Source organism: Aspergillus niger (genome assembly GCF_000002855.4).
Source record: "Aspergillus niger supercontig An07".
NCBI lineage: Eukaryota > Fungi > Ascomycota > Eurotiomycetes > Eurotiales > Aspergillaceae > Aspergillus > Aspergillus niger.
In genome coordinates, this window is record NT_166523.1 from 438,576 (window position 1) to 451,725 (window position 13,150).

Here is a 13,150-nt window from a genome sequence, read left to right on the forward strand (position 1 = left end):
AGCGGACGCTGTCCCCTCCAGGCCCGTGAAACTAAATCAAACCATTCGGAGCACCAAGGCCAGTCCGGTGATATACCACCCTATTGCAATCTGCTGTTAAATGGTCCCCGACAGGGGTACCCTTGGACCACGAACCGTGGAGCGCGACATGGACGACTCGGATGTTTTACACACGCCGCACCTTTCAGCCTGCGGCGTGGCTCTTCATACAACCCCCGGGAATTATCAGCAGGGAGCCCATTGCTTCTGACCCAGACTTATGCCGTACGAAGTTTATGTAACAGTCACACATTTCACGACAGATGACAACTGCCAGCCATGTGCGTAAGAATTGGCCTGAGCGCCGGGCCGAGTTGCGAGCCAGTGTCATGCCTGAATAAGAGCATAAGAGGAGAAAGCTCGGGGCACTTGACGCACCGCGTGCCCATTCAGTTCAATGACAGTCAGACACCTAGTCAATCTGGGTGAGGGTGCCCCAGAGACGTCAACTTGGAGCGATTGGGCCCCTGTGATTTGCCGCGGCAATTTGAATTTACTCCTTAGTACCAGCCGGCTCTCCGACTAGATCCAGCGCCAAAGCATTTAGCACGTCCAGATGGAGCGGACCCCTGGCATTCAGCGACTCAGTTGGAGGGATCGACGCGTCCGACTAATTTGGGTGAGCGGAAGATTTCCCGCAGGTCAACTATCCTCCGGGCCTCGCTTGAAAGTGAGGAAATTAACGAGTGATGACGGTTTGAGAAACAGGCCAGCCGCAATGGACAAAAGTACGTTCTTGCAGGATTGGCAGGCCCGTTTCTGTCACACCAGAAAAAGTTTTTCTTTTTCTTTCCTTTTCCTTGTCTTTCTATACCTCAGCTTGCCATTCCCGAATTCTGTGCCACTTCAAAGTTTAGTGGGCTAGTGGCTGAAATAACCTTAGAGGTAACGCTGGATACTGAGCAATCCCTCCAGCAAGCCACTTAGAAACGTACCTGGTTGGCGGGCCCGCGGGTCCTCTGCAAATGCCCGGAGCGATCGGCCACAGATCAGCAAGGAGCCCGAGAAGGTAGGGAGATTACTCAAAGAATTCAGTTGGCTGAGAAGTCTTTTACCCCCAACGCCCGGAACGTTCTATGCATCGTACATTGAGAGGGGGTGCAGGTAGAGTCAAGGATATGCAGACGGAAGGACGGGTGCAAGAGTGGAAGGTACGAAGGGAGGGTATGAATGAAAGGACGATGCGATGCAGATCCTGGCTTGAAGACGAAAAGATGTGCCTGTGTACTTGTTGTTCGTCCGGTCGGGGAATCCCTGCTGGTGATGGTGGATCGACTGTAATCGGACGTCGATGTGTGCTCCTGTCGTGGGCCGTGAGAGGAGTCGAAAATGGCTGAAAAGGCACCGTCCATTAACAACCGGAGCAGCTCGGTGATGTTACAAGATCAAACAAGTTGGCAGAAGCTCAGCAGATGGGGCATCCTGTTCAGATAGACCGGAGATGAGCTGGTCTTCACGGACGACACTAAGATGATCCGGCTTTCCCAAATCGGATGGGCATGACGTTTCCGAAAAATAAGAGTGACAAACAGGGATACATTTTTTGGACTGAACTGACAGAGAATTGTCTATCATTCCCAGATATCCTCTTCGGACGTGCCCCATCCTCTATCAACCTGGTGGGGACCGAAAGTCGTCCGCATCTGCCTCTGTACAACTAGAGACTGGGCAAGATAGAGATGGAGGGTGGAGATGGGGAAGATGGGTCACAAGAAAGTCAACAACCATCTACAGAATGGGAATCTACTTGATGCTCCATCAGAATGGCCTATGCTCTCAAGAACCAGGATAGACAGACTAAACAGCGTCGGGTCAGATCTGCACGCCAAAGCAGCAGCGCACCGCAGGGCTGGAACCCATTCAGCCCCCAAACGGAAGCGCATGAATCGGGAATGGGGGTTCCAGATCCTGAGTCCAGGCATTCCCGGGTCGAGCTTCAGCTCCTCCCTGGGGAAATCCTAATTTTAGGGGTGAAAGCTTAAAGACTTGAGCGCAGACCAGAAAAAAGAAAAAACAAAACACGAAGAAAGGGCTAGTAAAAAAGGGAAAAAGGAATTAAGGAATAAGCGGCTGTCGCCTACAGTTCCGCACCCACTTGGTTGGGTCCACTGGCGGCGATATATCACTTCCATCATCTCCTTCTAGACTAGGTTCCTGGATTAGCTTGTGTCGCGCTTCCCAGACCCAGATTTGTGGTTGACTAGGATAGGAGATGATGGGATGGGATCGTGAGAATGATGTAGGTTGGTCGTGTGCTTTCTTTTGCCTTTTCGGGGTCCGGCACTCAACCCATGGATCTTTCTCTCTCACACACACATCATAGTACTAGAGAGAGTACTTGTTCTTTTCCCTTAACCATTCATGCAAACTAACTACCTACTTAATACCTTTTCTGACAGCTTATTCCCCGAATCTTCCCCCATCTGCACCCTCGTTCTTCCCACCAACCTCCCCCATATTTCTGTTTTTGTCCATCACATTCTCCTTTTACATCGCTGGATCCTTTCCTTCCTCACAACACCCTCTTCCCTGTCGCTTGTTATCCATCACTTAACTCTCTGTCGCTTTCTCCACTCAATTAATGACCCGTCGACAGCCTCGGGTACTTGCAGCTTGATTCCCTGCCGACGGAAAGAGCATTCCATGCAGCAGACCTGCTTCTAGTCTGGACCTCGTACAGCTGCTGGGACCTTCTCTGAACAACGGTCAATCCGAAGCAATGCACCCATCGCATCACTAAAAAGGAGATGTCTCATGCGCTGGTCCAATTTGAAACCTCGTCCTCTATATAAAGCTATGGCGACGCATCCCAAACGTCCTTTGTCTTTCATCCATCATCAACAATTACATCCATCTTCTTTCTCTCTTCATTCTTCTCTTCCTTGACTCTCAGACAACTCCATTGTCGCCTTTCTCATTTCAGGGTTTCCACTCTGCTCTTTCGTCTACACTCTCAGGGACAACCAGGTCGTTTGCCTTGCATTGCAATTGAAGAAGCTCCGGGGCTCTCCATCCCTTCGGCTTCAGCACTTGAATATCACGAGATATCTCGTATCACTGCAGCTTTGCGCGATTTACGCATAGTTCTACACCCACCACTTCTGTGGCAGAAAGTAGTATGTGAAAGGATCCTCATTATGATTTCCAGTTCCTGGCAACACACAAATTGGAAGGATATTAACATGCTGGGAATTAGCGACGAAATGGCCAACCAATGCTCGGGTCACGTTTTCGTCATCGTGCAGGCGACAAACGGGAATATCCTTACCTGGCGATGCTCTGACTGCAACTCCGGTCCGTATGTCGCTATCTGGCGCTGCAAGATCTGTAACCACTGTCGCTGCAACTCCTGCCACACCGCTAAAGGCTAAGAGGAATCACGTCACGCATGCTTTTTTTGCCTCTCGATCGGTAAGTGCGCAAGTGGCCTGACTGCAATTGTTTGTGGAAGGCTGTGTACCAGTTGTGAAACTATAAGCTAACCTCTATTCCTAGTTTGATTCGTACATTTCCTGGAACTTCGAAAAAGCCTTCTGCAGCACTCCTCGCGCCATACCTGCCGAAAGCCTATCAGCCCTTTCTTTGCGCCATTTGATTTTAATAATTCTTTTTTCTTCCCATTTCGTTCGCTTTTCAATTCTGTTCGGTTTCTCCTGCGACTGTTTGAAAAATTTTCCTCCATCACTGTGGCATACTGCGCATTGTCCCCTCGGTTTGCTGGTGTCCCCAGATCGGAGTAGGGTCGACGGAAGTGCGCCTCTGCTTTGTGGTCTGGTCCAATCGGATATCTTCCTATTCCGGCCAGATCTCAATCGATCAACATCAAAGCCGTGGCTACCTGAGTGTGATTTGATATTAACTCATTGTCGCGACCAGAGGAGATGCGCCTCGACTCGTAACCGCAGACGCGGTGCAGGCAGTGCTTTTTCCCCTTCCCCGCCACTAATATCGTCCTCTCCACTCGTTTCCCGCCCCCCTTTCGTGCTTTTGCCGTTGTTTCTTATGTTCTTTCCCGACGAAAAGTCCGAAAAGTCCTTCTGATGCAGAGCCACGGCCGGAATTTCATATGTGCACGATCTACTTTCGCCACAAAAAGCAGCATCGCTCCGGTGTTCAGGGTTCCGAAACAAACGGTCTGTTGGTGATTCGATTCCTATGCCGGCGTCTCCTTTCAAAGCAGAGAGAGCCTTGCATTCTTTGTCTTATTACACTCGACCCTTTTTTCAATTCTGTCTGTTTGTTTTTTGAAATCTTTTGTGCGATAGAGATGACTTATAGATCCTTATCAGGAATACAATGCGGCGACGCAAATTTAATGGCATGACTCTTACCACAATCCGTAGACACATTCCCTCTCCTTGGCAAATTCCCAATACGCTAAAACAGACATGACACACGAAGATCCCGGGACACACCTGTACATAACATACTTTACGATAAACAAACTATCTACGGAGTAGACTATCTATCTATCTACTTGACCCAAATTAAATTTATCCCCGTCAATAATTTCCCCACTAATAATAATGACAATTCCTTAATGACAAGCAAAGTGGGCCACCCCCGGCCTCCTTCCGACCCGCAAAAATAGACAGAAAAGAGGACCACCCACCCAACCAACCAAACAGGAAATCTGCACTTAACTTCCAATCCAGCCTACCCCAGTTTAGTTTTACTTACCAAATCGGGCGCGGTGCATGATGTATCGGAAAAGTCAATTCGAAAAAAGGAAAATTAATACTAGATAGATTCTACAGAGTTCACAGAGTTAGGACTATTTATTCTAGTGTGCTACGGAGTACTTAGGTAGTCTAGTCTATCTCGAATTTGGAACAGGTGATGATTTAGTGAATACTATCTATTTAGGGAAGGTAGTAACTAGTTAACTGATAATTAGTAGTACGGTCATCCTCTTTTTTTTTTTTTGGTGGGGGGGTTTTTGGTTTTCTTAATCTCTGAGTCAGTAGCTTACTATCCACATACTTCTATTAGTCTTCATGGTTATAACTAGGATCGTATACATGAACGGGGCTATCTGTCTGTAAGCAAGTCATGCATGCAGGTATGAAATAAGTATGTAAATGTAAGTATGGAAGCTTGGAAAAAAAAAATAACTAAATGAGGCTTACTTAACTTACTTACCAGGTAACTAACTACTGTAGGTCATGCTTAAGTATGTGAGATATCAAATCCCGAATACCGAACTGGGAAATAGGGCGATGCGCGGGGAGAGAGAGAGAGAGAGAAGGGGGGGTAGTGTCCGGATAAAACATCCCTTGAACTTTAGAGTTCAGGAATTCTTCTACTTTGGAGATACTGTATGGTCAGTGAGTGAGTGGATGTTTTATCCATCCACTTACTTGTCTAATTCACTGGGTACTTGGGACATGCTTGTGGGTGTGGCTGTATGTACTTTGCCTAGTATGTACAGTACTTACTTACTTACTTGGGTACTTGTCTTAGGTATGTATGTGTGAGTGCGTGCTTGTGTGTGTGTGTGTGTGTGTCTTTCTTTTCTCGGTCTCTCGGTCTCTCCGTTTTCGTTGAATATCCCTTGCGTAGAAGGTTCATGTACTCCGCATCGCAGGGTAAACTCTCTTGCTTACTTACCTACTATCCTGGGATCCCGGGAGGTTGGGTTGAGTTGGGCACTATGGATCATTAGAATTTAAGTAGATGGATTTTAGGATTATGGGATGGATCATGGGCTTGGGATGGGATAACACGGGATGGCAGGACTAGGAGGAATGGGTGATCCGTGGTGTGGGCACGGGCCCTTTTAGGGTGGAGTTTAGTCTCTACGTAGGTGGTCTTCTAGATGGTTCGTTTTTCTCCTTTTCTTTGCTCCTCGAGGCTAGTCTGTGGCGTCGATGGCGGGTATGATAGTGGTATGTATTATTAGGTACTAGGTATGTAAAGCAAGTACAACCTGTCGACTAACAATCGGTACTGCAGGTAGGAGGCAAAACTCAGGTGTAGATACTCTGTAGATGAGATTTGTGATACGTTAGCTCATGTTTCACACAAATATCGGGAGGTAGGTAGTATCACCTCTGTGATCTGATTCACCGCCAATCCAGGCTCGGCCATGTTGGCATCCTTCAAGAACTCCAGTGGCATCCAGACCAGATGGCCCTTGATTTTATCCAGCTTCTCTCGGATTTCCTCGACCGGCTGGTAGGGGTCGAACAAGTGACCTTGCTTATTGCCGCGAGGACAGAATTTGTCGTAGTCATCGAACGTGCGGATATTGTCGTCGGGGTCGGCGCGGAATAGCATGCGGTACATGTCGGTGTTGACAGTGGCGCGGCCGGTCCACATCTCCCAGAGCTCGTCGCTCATGGGATCGGTGACGAAGTCGTCTTCGGGCCCCTCCAAAATGTGGTTCATGCACATGTAGGGGGGCTTTGCGTTCGGGTCTTCAGAAGCGTCATAGTGCTGAGCGGGGAGGAGGCCAAGGTGCTCCCGCCAGAGCTGGCGACGGAGAGTGGCAGCGACACGGGCGGCCTTGTACGGTTTGCCATCCATGATGCTGCCGATGAGGTCTTCGTCTTCAACAACAATAGCAAGCTCGCTGTCATGGTAGCCAAGTTGGGACTGCCCTTGATCAGTATAGTGTATATGAGGGATTAAGGGCTGGGGAATATACCCTGTCGTTGATGTTGGCACTTCCACAAATGACAACTCGGTCATCGACAATGCACACCTTTCCATGCACGTAGAGCTCTTCCTGGATAAAGTTCTCCTTCTCGGCCTCGGGATCGCCTTCCCACGGCTCATCGGACATGTTGCCGCCGTTGAGCATGGTGGTGTGGGCTACGGTGTCGCTACCCTTGAGGCCCTCCATCTCCTTGTGACGCTCAAACTGCTCCTCGTACTTACGCAGCCGTGCGAGACGAACCTCCTTCTCCTGTTGGGCATTGTCATACCCCACTTCATGCTTGTCGCCCTCTTTGCCGATAGCCGGGTGGACACTGTCACTCATGATAGACTCAGCAATGCCACGTTGAACATCGTTGTAAGTCACGTCTGCCTCTGACTCCAACTTGACAAGAGAAGGGGTCTTGTTGATACGATCGTATGCGCGCAAGTTGAACAGGAAAACGTGTTCTAGCTAGATCAGCTGGCGAACTCGGACGGACACAAAGTTCAACCTACCTCTGGGGTTCACGCCTTGGGCGGCGATCTGGCCGAAAATCGAGTGTTCACCGCGCAAGATCGACTTGTACTGGTAATCCATGATGGCGCGAGTGCCTGTCGCTTCATTTTGCCGGAGGTCTCCCGCAAATCCAGGGATGGCTGGGATCACAATGATCACTCGGAACTTTCTTCCCTCCTTGCCAGCTCTGACAACAGCCTCGACGATGGATTGCCCAATGGTGTTGAGGATCGGCGCCTGCTTGTCTCCAGTAGCAGTGACTTGGTGGGGTTAGCAGCTGGTGCAGTGCTGAGGGTGGACATTCTTACTGAAGAATTGATTTTCAATGTAGACATAGTGCTGAGCCTGGCTGATGATCTCCTTGTAAGCGTTTTGGATGCTATGTTCAGTCAAGATTCCACTGCTCCAGTCGGCGCTACTGCGCACGATCTGCGCTCGTGCAAAGCCTTGCTGGCCGAGCGGCTTCGTATCTAGAGGCGTAAGAGGGTGCTGCAAGTACTCTCCGCAAGGGAACTTGGGACGCTGAACCGCAACAAGATCTTCATCGTCTCCAGTACGACCCTCGAGCATCAGCCAGTCCACACTGTTGTCCCGCTTGTACTTGTCCCGTTTGATGAAGTTCCACCGCAAGACAAAGTGCTCTGCGATGTCATACACACAGTCGCCCATCACACCCATGGCAACGTCGTGCCAAGGCATTCGACCATACTCTGCCTTGCTAAGTTCGTTGGCCTGCCAGTCACCCACGCTCTGGAAATCCATGATTCTGTTGTTGTTGAACTCCTGTCCGGGGAAGACCTCGTTTCGCAAGTTCGAGGGGTGGACGTCGGCCAAGGGATGCTGGTGAGCGTCCCATCTTCCAAAACACAGATCAATACCTCCGATGAATGCCAATGCGTAGTCGATGACAATGAACTTCTCGTGATGCGCCTGATGAAGTTAGCACGCGCTGCCGGATGATCCAGGATTCCAACTCACCCAGTACAAGGTCATGTCAGCTGCGTTCTCGAAGATGTTATGATCCGGATGGCGCAGGACTCTGATGTTTCCGTACCCAGGGCTTCCTTCGGGACAAAGATTGCGCAGCGCGTGCTTGGTATGAGCGGAGTTGCAAGTCAATGCTTGGTTGACCTAGACCATATCTTTTAGCAACATCATAAACGATGTGACTGGCACCTGAACGAACCTCTTTGTACACAATCACGTAGATTTTGACGCCCGCCTCGGCGCGACGCTTGAGAACCTGATCCAGCCGCCATTCCTGTGCCATGAACGGGGGTCTCCGGAGGAACAATTCAGGAGACAGCCACCAATCGGCAATGTAGATGGTCTCTTTGGCCTCCTCTAGGGCCATTGAGACGGCCCACATGTAGTCCAGAGCATCGACGTACCACTTGACCTTGTTACCCTCACGGATCGGCGCGAACGACTTGAAGCGGTGGGATTCGGAGATAGCGGTTCGTTTGGCATCGGTGGCTTTCTCGTGCGCTTCATCATGGCGATGATTGGGATTGACAATGTTGAAGAACTTGCCAACTTTGTGCTTGAGGTGGAAAGCCTTCTCCTCGATGTGGGTTTCTGTCGGGACGGAGGGCGGTTAGTGGGATTCAGAGCAGTGGAGACAAGAATGACCTTTGAGCTGCTCCTCCAGGTTTTCAATCTTATGCTTAAATTTGTCCATGATGGCGGCGTATTCAGATCGACAGCCTCCAGAGAGAATGAGGGACTGAGGAGAAGAGGGGGAGAAGCAGAACAATTGTTGGAGCAGCCGCCCTGTAGGGACGGAAAATGAGGGGGAGGAAGAAACGCGGGCTCCACCACACGAGGCCGATGGAGCTATCGGTTGCGATGCTGCCTGAACCGCTGAATGGATGAATGTTTCAGATCGGCGGATCGGCGGGGGGCAGATCCAGATTTCAGAGCAGCTGCAGCGCAAGAAAAACCAGTTTCCACTTTCCAGAGACGCACTGGAGAGGAAGAAGACTTTAAATACAAAGTAGATTAGATCAAGCAGTCCGGAGTAGATTGGCAGATTGAATCCAACGCGAGCATGACATCACTGCCTGGGTGCCTGAGACAGAACCCCCTCCTCCCAGCCTTATCGCCTCAGGCATAGCAGTCGTCACTCATTACCAGCCATTCCATTCCATTCAGACTTCCGTGATCTTCTGGTCTGTCGCACCACTGCAATTCCCTGTTTTTCAACCAACGCGGTCTCGGAGACTCCGTCTGGGCATTCTTCTCGAAAGCAAGCGATAGGCCGCCTAGCAATAGCGTGCCTCTACCGTATCGGGGGAGGATTTCCGGTACGCTCCACCCGCTGCCATTGGTTGTGTCCAGCACCACACAGTCCACTGTGCACGATGCCGTCCCTGACCAGTGGCACAAAGCACTCACATTTTCACGTCCAGTAGCACACCATGAGGGCCTTGCGCAATATCTACAAGGATGAGGTGGACTTTACGGCTCTTGCCTTGCAGTCTCCCGAGTTTGCAAAGTAGTCAGTCCATCCGGTGTAACCTGTGTGCTCACTTTCATCTCAACTCACTAAAACTTCTCCAGCTTGAAATCCAATGGGCAGCTGGACTTTAGCGACCCGGACGCTGTTCGGTGGGTCAGAGACTAACCTGAATGGTAGCTGCAATTGCCACTGACACGTACTCAAGTCAATTGACCAAGAGTCTGCTGCAACGCGACTTTGAGCTGAAAGTCGAGATTCCGGAAAATCGACTGTGTCCACCGGTACGTCTGCCAGCTGCCGATTTCCGTTCCTGCAGCTAACAAGGACACGTGCAGGTCCCAAATAGGTAAATGACTGCCTGTCTATAGACTAGTTGCATTGTGCAATGCAGCTGACCCCAAGTATAGACTCAATTACATCCTGTGGCTGCAAGACCTGCTCGATACCACTGGCGATGAATACCGCGATAACTATGACCCTGACCGAGAAGTTATCGGACTTGACATGTATTTCACCACTCCACCTTCGGAGAACTCGGTCGCTAACCCACTAGTTAAGTGGGACAGGATGCTGCAGTATCTACCCCCTGCTAGGTTGTTCCATGCGACCTCATTGGCGCTTCGTCGCAACAGGTATGTTCAATACTATGCCGTCTGCGCCTTTACTCACACGTACGCAGACATCGACAAAGACAACATCCGAACATCGCGAGACACAATCTCTAAGAACAAACTTGATTCTCGCATTGAGATCATCCAGACAGACCCGAAGGATGAGCTGATTCCATTAGACACGAAGCTCAATGTCGACAGGTAACTACAACCCCCCACTCTCACTATACACCACTAACCCTCCACAGACTTGACTTCACCATGTGCAATCCCCCATTTTACGCCTCGCGCGATGAATTAATAGCTTCTGCAGAAGCCAAAGAGCGACCTCCCTTCTCGGTAAACCTGATCATCGCCCATCCTCATCCCGCCATTCACTAATCCTAATAGGCCTGCACCGGCGCCGAGGTAGAAATGGTGACCACTGGCGGCGAAATCGCCTTCATCACGCGCATGATCGAAGAAAGCCTGCGCCTCCGCGAGCGAGTAATCTGGTACACCACCATGCTCGGCAAACTAAGCAGCGTATCCGTTCTCATCGAGACGCTCCTCGAACACAAGAACAACAACTACGCCGTGACCGAATTCGTCCAAGGAAACAAAACCCGAAGATGGGCCATATCCTGGTCATGGACCGATCTCCGTCCGACAGTCGTACGATCTATCCCTCCTCCTTCTCCTATCCCACCAAACAACCAAACTAACAACTATTTAGTCCATAGCACGAGGCACCACCGCCATCCCCAAACACCTCCTCCCCTTCCCCTCAGAATACATATTCACCACACAATCCGAGTCCATCGACGAGGTAAGCGCCAAGATAGACTCAGAGCTCTCCGCCCTACACGTCCAATGGCTGTGGCGCAAGAACCTCGCCACGGGAGTCGGGTTTGCAATGCAGAACGTCTGGTCTCGGCAGGCGCGTCGCAAGATGCAGAACCCGGATGCGATGGCTGAGATGGGGGAGATTGATGAGACGAAGGCAGCGCTGGGGTTCAAGGTGCAGTGTAAGAAAGATGCAATTGATGAGAAGGGGGTGAGGGTTATTGTGAGATGGTTGAAGGGGAGGGATACGGTCTTGTTTGAGAGTTTTTGTGGGATGTTGAAGAGGAAGGTTGAGAGTAATCAGTAGCTACAATTGTAGATAGGAAGTAGATGCATGATTGCACCCTGGATTTCTAGCGCAGATTAGAGGTCAACCAAATCGAACAAACAAATGAACTCTCATAAATGATCTATGTATATGCTGCTGCTGCTTCTGCTCTCGCAATCACAATCCAAGAACAGTATAATACTTTTTCTTTCAAATCATCCCTCCCATTGAATAACACCACCAACCATCACTATCTACTAATTGCTCCCCACCTCACTCTGCAACTCCTTCAACCTCTCCCACCCCTCACTATCCTCCCAAAACTCCTTGCCCTTACCCAAAATGCCCCTAACCGCACTCCTAGCCTTGAACCTCCAATCCTTCGCGACCATCTCCTCCGTACCCTCCTTATCCATCGGACCAAACCGCGCATACCCATCTCTCACCAACCTCTCCGTAGCCTTCACAATCTCCATCCACCTCTTCTCATCAGCCATCTGGAACGCGCCCTGCGAGGCCGAGGCAACCGTCGCGCGCCACGCCTTCTCATGCGCCTCGAAAGCCATGCTCGGGCGTTCACGGAACACCTCCACCCTAGCGACGAGGAGCCACAGCGGCGCGGAGTGCGTGATCAGCGGAACGATGCTGGTGTCGATGAGCGAGAGGATCTGGCCGGCGATGGTGCCGCTGCGGACGACCTTGGCGTTGGAATCGTCGCCATCGATGGAGATGAGGAGGTCGGAATAGTTGTATGCAGTGACGAGGTGGTCCACGAGCAGTCCTGTGATGGGCAGGTCGATGCACTTCTCGCCGTTCTTGGAGCCGTGGAGTTCGATGACACGGCGTTGGGCGGTGATGACTTCGCGGAAGGGAGTGAAGGGCGGGGGGATGGAGGCCGCCACGGTGAGGACGTTGTCCCAGTATGCGGACGTCGCTGTGCTTGAGTTGGGCAGCGCGTTGGAGGGCCGCTAGGGCTTCGCGTTTGCGCTTGTAGGGGTCTTCGGGAGCGGGTTGGTTGGGGGTTTCTTCGTCTTCTTCGTCGTCGGCCTTTACGGGGGCCTCGGTGATGGGGATGGGGAAGGGTTCGGTTGATTCTGCGGGTTTGGGAGAGCGCAGGATCGCGGCGGCCAGGTTACTCCAGGCTTCGGCGTCGGTGTCTTCAAGCTGGACGGTGCGGGTGAAAGAGTCGATGGCGTCGTCCCATTTCTGGAGCTCCAGTTGCACGCAGCCCAGGGCGAACCAGGCGCCGTGGTTAAGACGGTTGATGTGGAGACTCTTGAGGTAGGCGTCTTCGGCTTTGTCGAGAGCTGGGGGCTTCAGGCTGAGGTAGTGACGGGCCAGGGAGCGCTGGGCGCGAGCGTATCTGTTGTTGGAGACTGCCCAGGCGCGCTCGTACATGGCTGGGTCGGTGTCGATGTCACCCAGGATGCAGAGAAGGCGGGGCGCATCGGCGGGGAGAGGGGAGAGTTCGGGCCCATCGAACTTCTCGTTCTCATCGTCGGGGTCCGTGCCGGTGGGTTGGTAGAGCTGTCTGCGGACGAGGTACTTGGCCTTGTCCTCTCGTTCGGTGGCGGCGTAGCAGAGAGCGGCCTCAGCCCACATCTGTAGACGCTCGTAGATGTCCAAGGCTGTGCGCAGACCTCCGAGGTTGACCCAGCGGGTGGCGAGCTCTGCCTCCAGGCTCCAGCGGGTGGAGAAGCTCAAGATCCAGATGTACTCCAGACGCTCGGCGGCGGAGGCGGATTCCGATTTACTCGGGTCGGGGAAGGAAAGTAGTCGGCTCTTCG

At 51.5% G+C, this 13,150-nt stretch overlaps 4 protein-coding genes across 4 annotated transcripts; 2 read left to right on the forward strand and 2 right to left on the reverse strand.

Annotated features, from left to right (window-relative positions):
• Positions 1-3,176: 3,176 nt before the first annotated feature.
• An07g02230 (hypothetical protein) lies at positions 3,177-3,634 on the forward strand (the record flags this gene model as incomplete). The annotated part of the gene is made up of 3 exons (XM_059748270.1): positions 3,177-3,337; positions 3,406-3,450; positions 3,535-3,634. 3 exons carry the CDS (start codon positions 3,177-3,179, stop codon positions 3,632-3,634), a joined length of 306 nt encoding a protein of 101 aa, XP_059600862.1.
• Positions 3,635-4,901: 1,267 nt separating this feature from the next.
• An07g02240 (uncharacterized protein) lies at positions 4,902-8,879 on the reverse strand (the record flags this gene model as incomplete). Its single annotated transcript, XM_059748272.1, has 14 exons — positions 4,902-4,925; positions 5,012-5,074; positions 5,182-5,195; positions 5,240-5,355; positions 5,400-5,457; positions 5,650-5,690; positions 6,065-6,636; positions 6,689-6,855; positions 7,198-7,458; positions 7,507-7,648; positions 7,727-8,128; positions 8,177-8,319; positions 8,375-8,776; positions 8,831-8,879. 14 exons carry the CDS (start codon positions 8,877-8,879, stop codon positions 4,902-4,904), a joined length of 2,454 nt encoding a protein of 817 aa, XP_059600863.1.
• A 950-nt stretch (positions 8,880-9,829) lies between these two features.
• Positions 9,830-11,402, forward strand: An07g02250 (uncharacterized protein; the record flags this gene model as incomplete). Its single annotated transcript, XM_059748273.1, has 7 exons — positions 9,830-9,944; positions 10,051-10,165; positions 10,218-10,291; positions 10,339-10,471; positions 10,519-10,609; positions 10,661-10,924; positions 10,986-11,402. The coding sequence occupies 7 exons, from the start codon at positions 9,830-9,832 to the stop codon at positions 11,400-11,402; spliced, it is 1,209 nt and encodes a 402-aa protein (XP_059600864.1).
• Positions 11,403-11,620: 218 nt separating this feature from the next.
• An07g02260 (uncharacterized protein) lies at positions 11,621-13,145 on the reverse strand (the record flags this gene model as incomplete). Its single annotated transcript, XM_059748274.1, is given in 3 exon segments — positions 11,621-12,283; positions 12,285-12,361; positions 12,500-13,145. Coding segments are annotated over 3 exon segments (1,386 nt in total), but the record flags the coding sequence as incomplete, so codon positions are not given.
• Between the last annotated feature and the right edge of the window lie 5 nt (positions 13,146-13,150).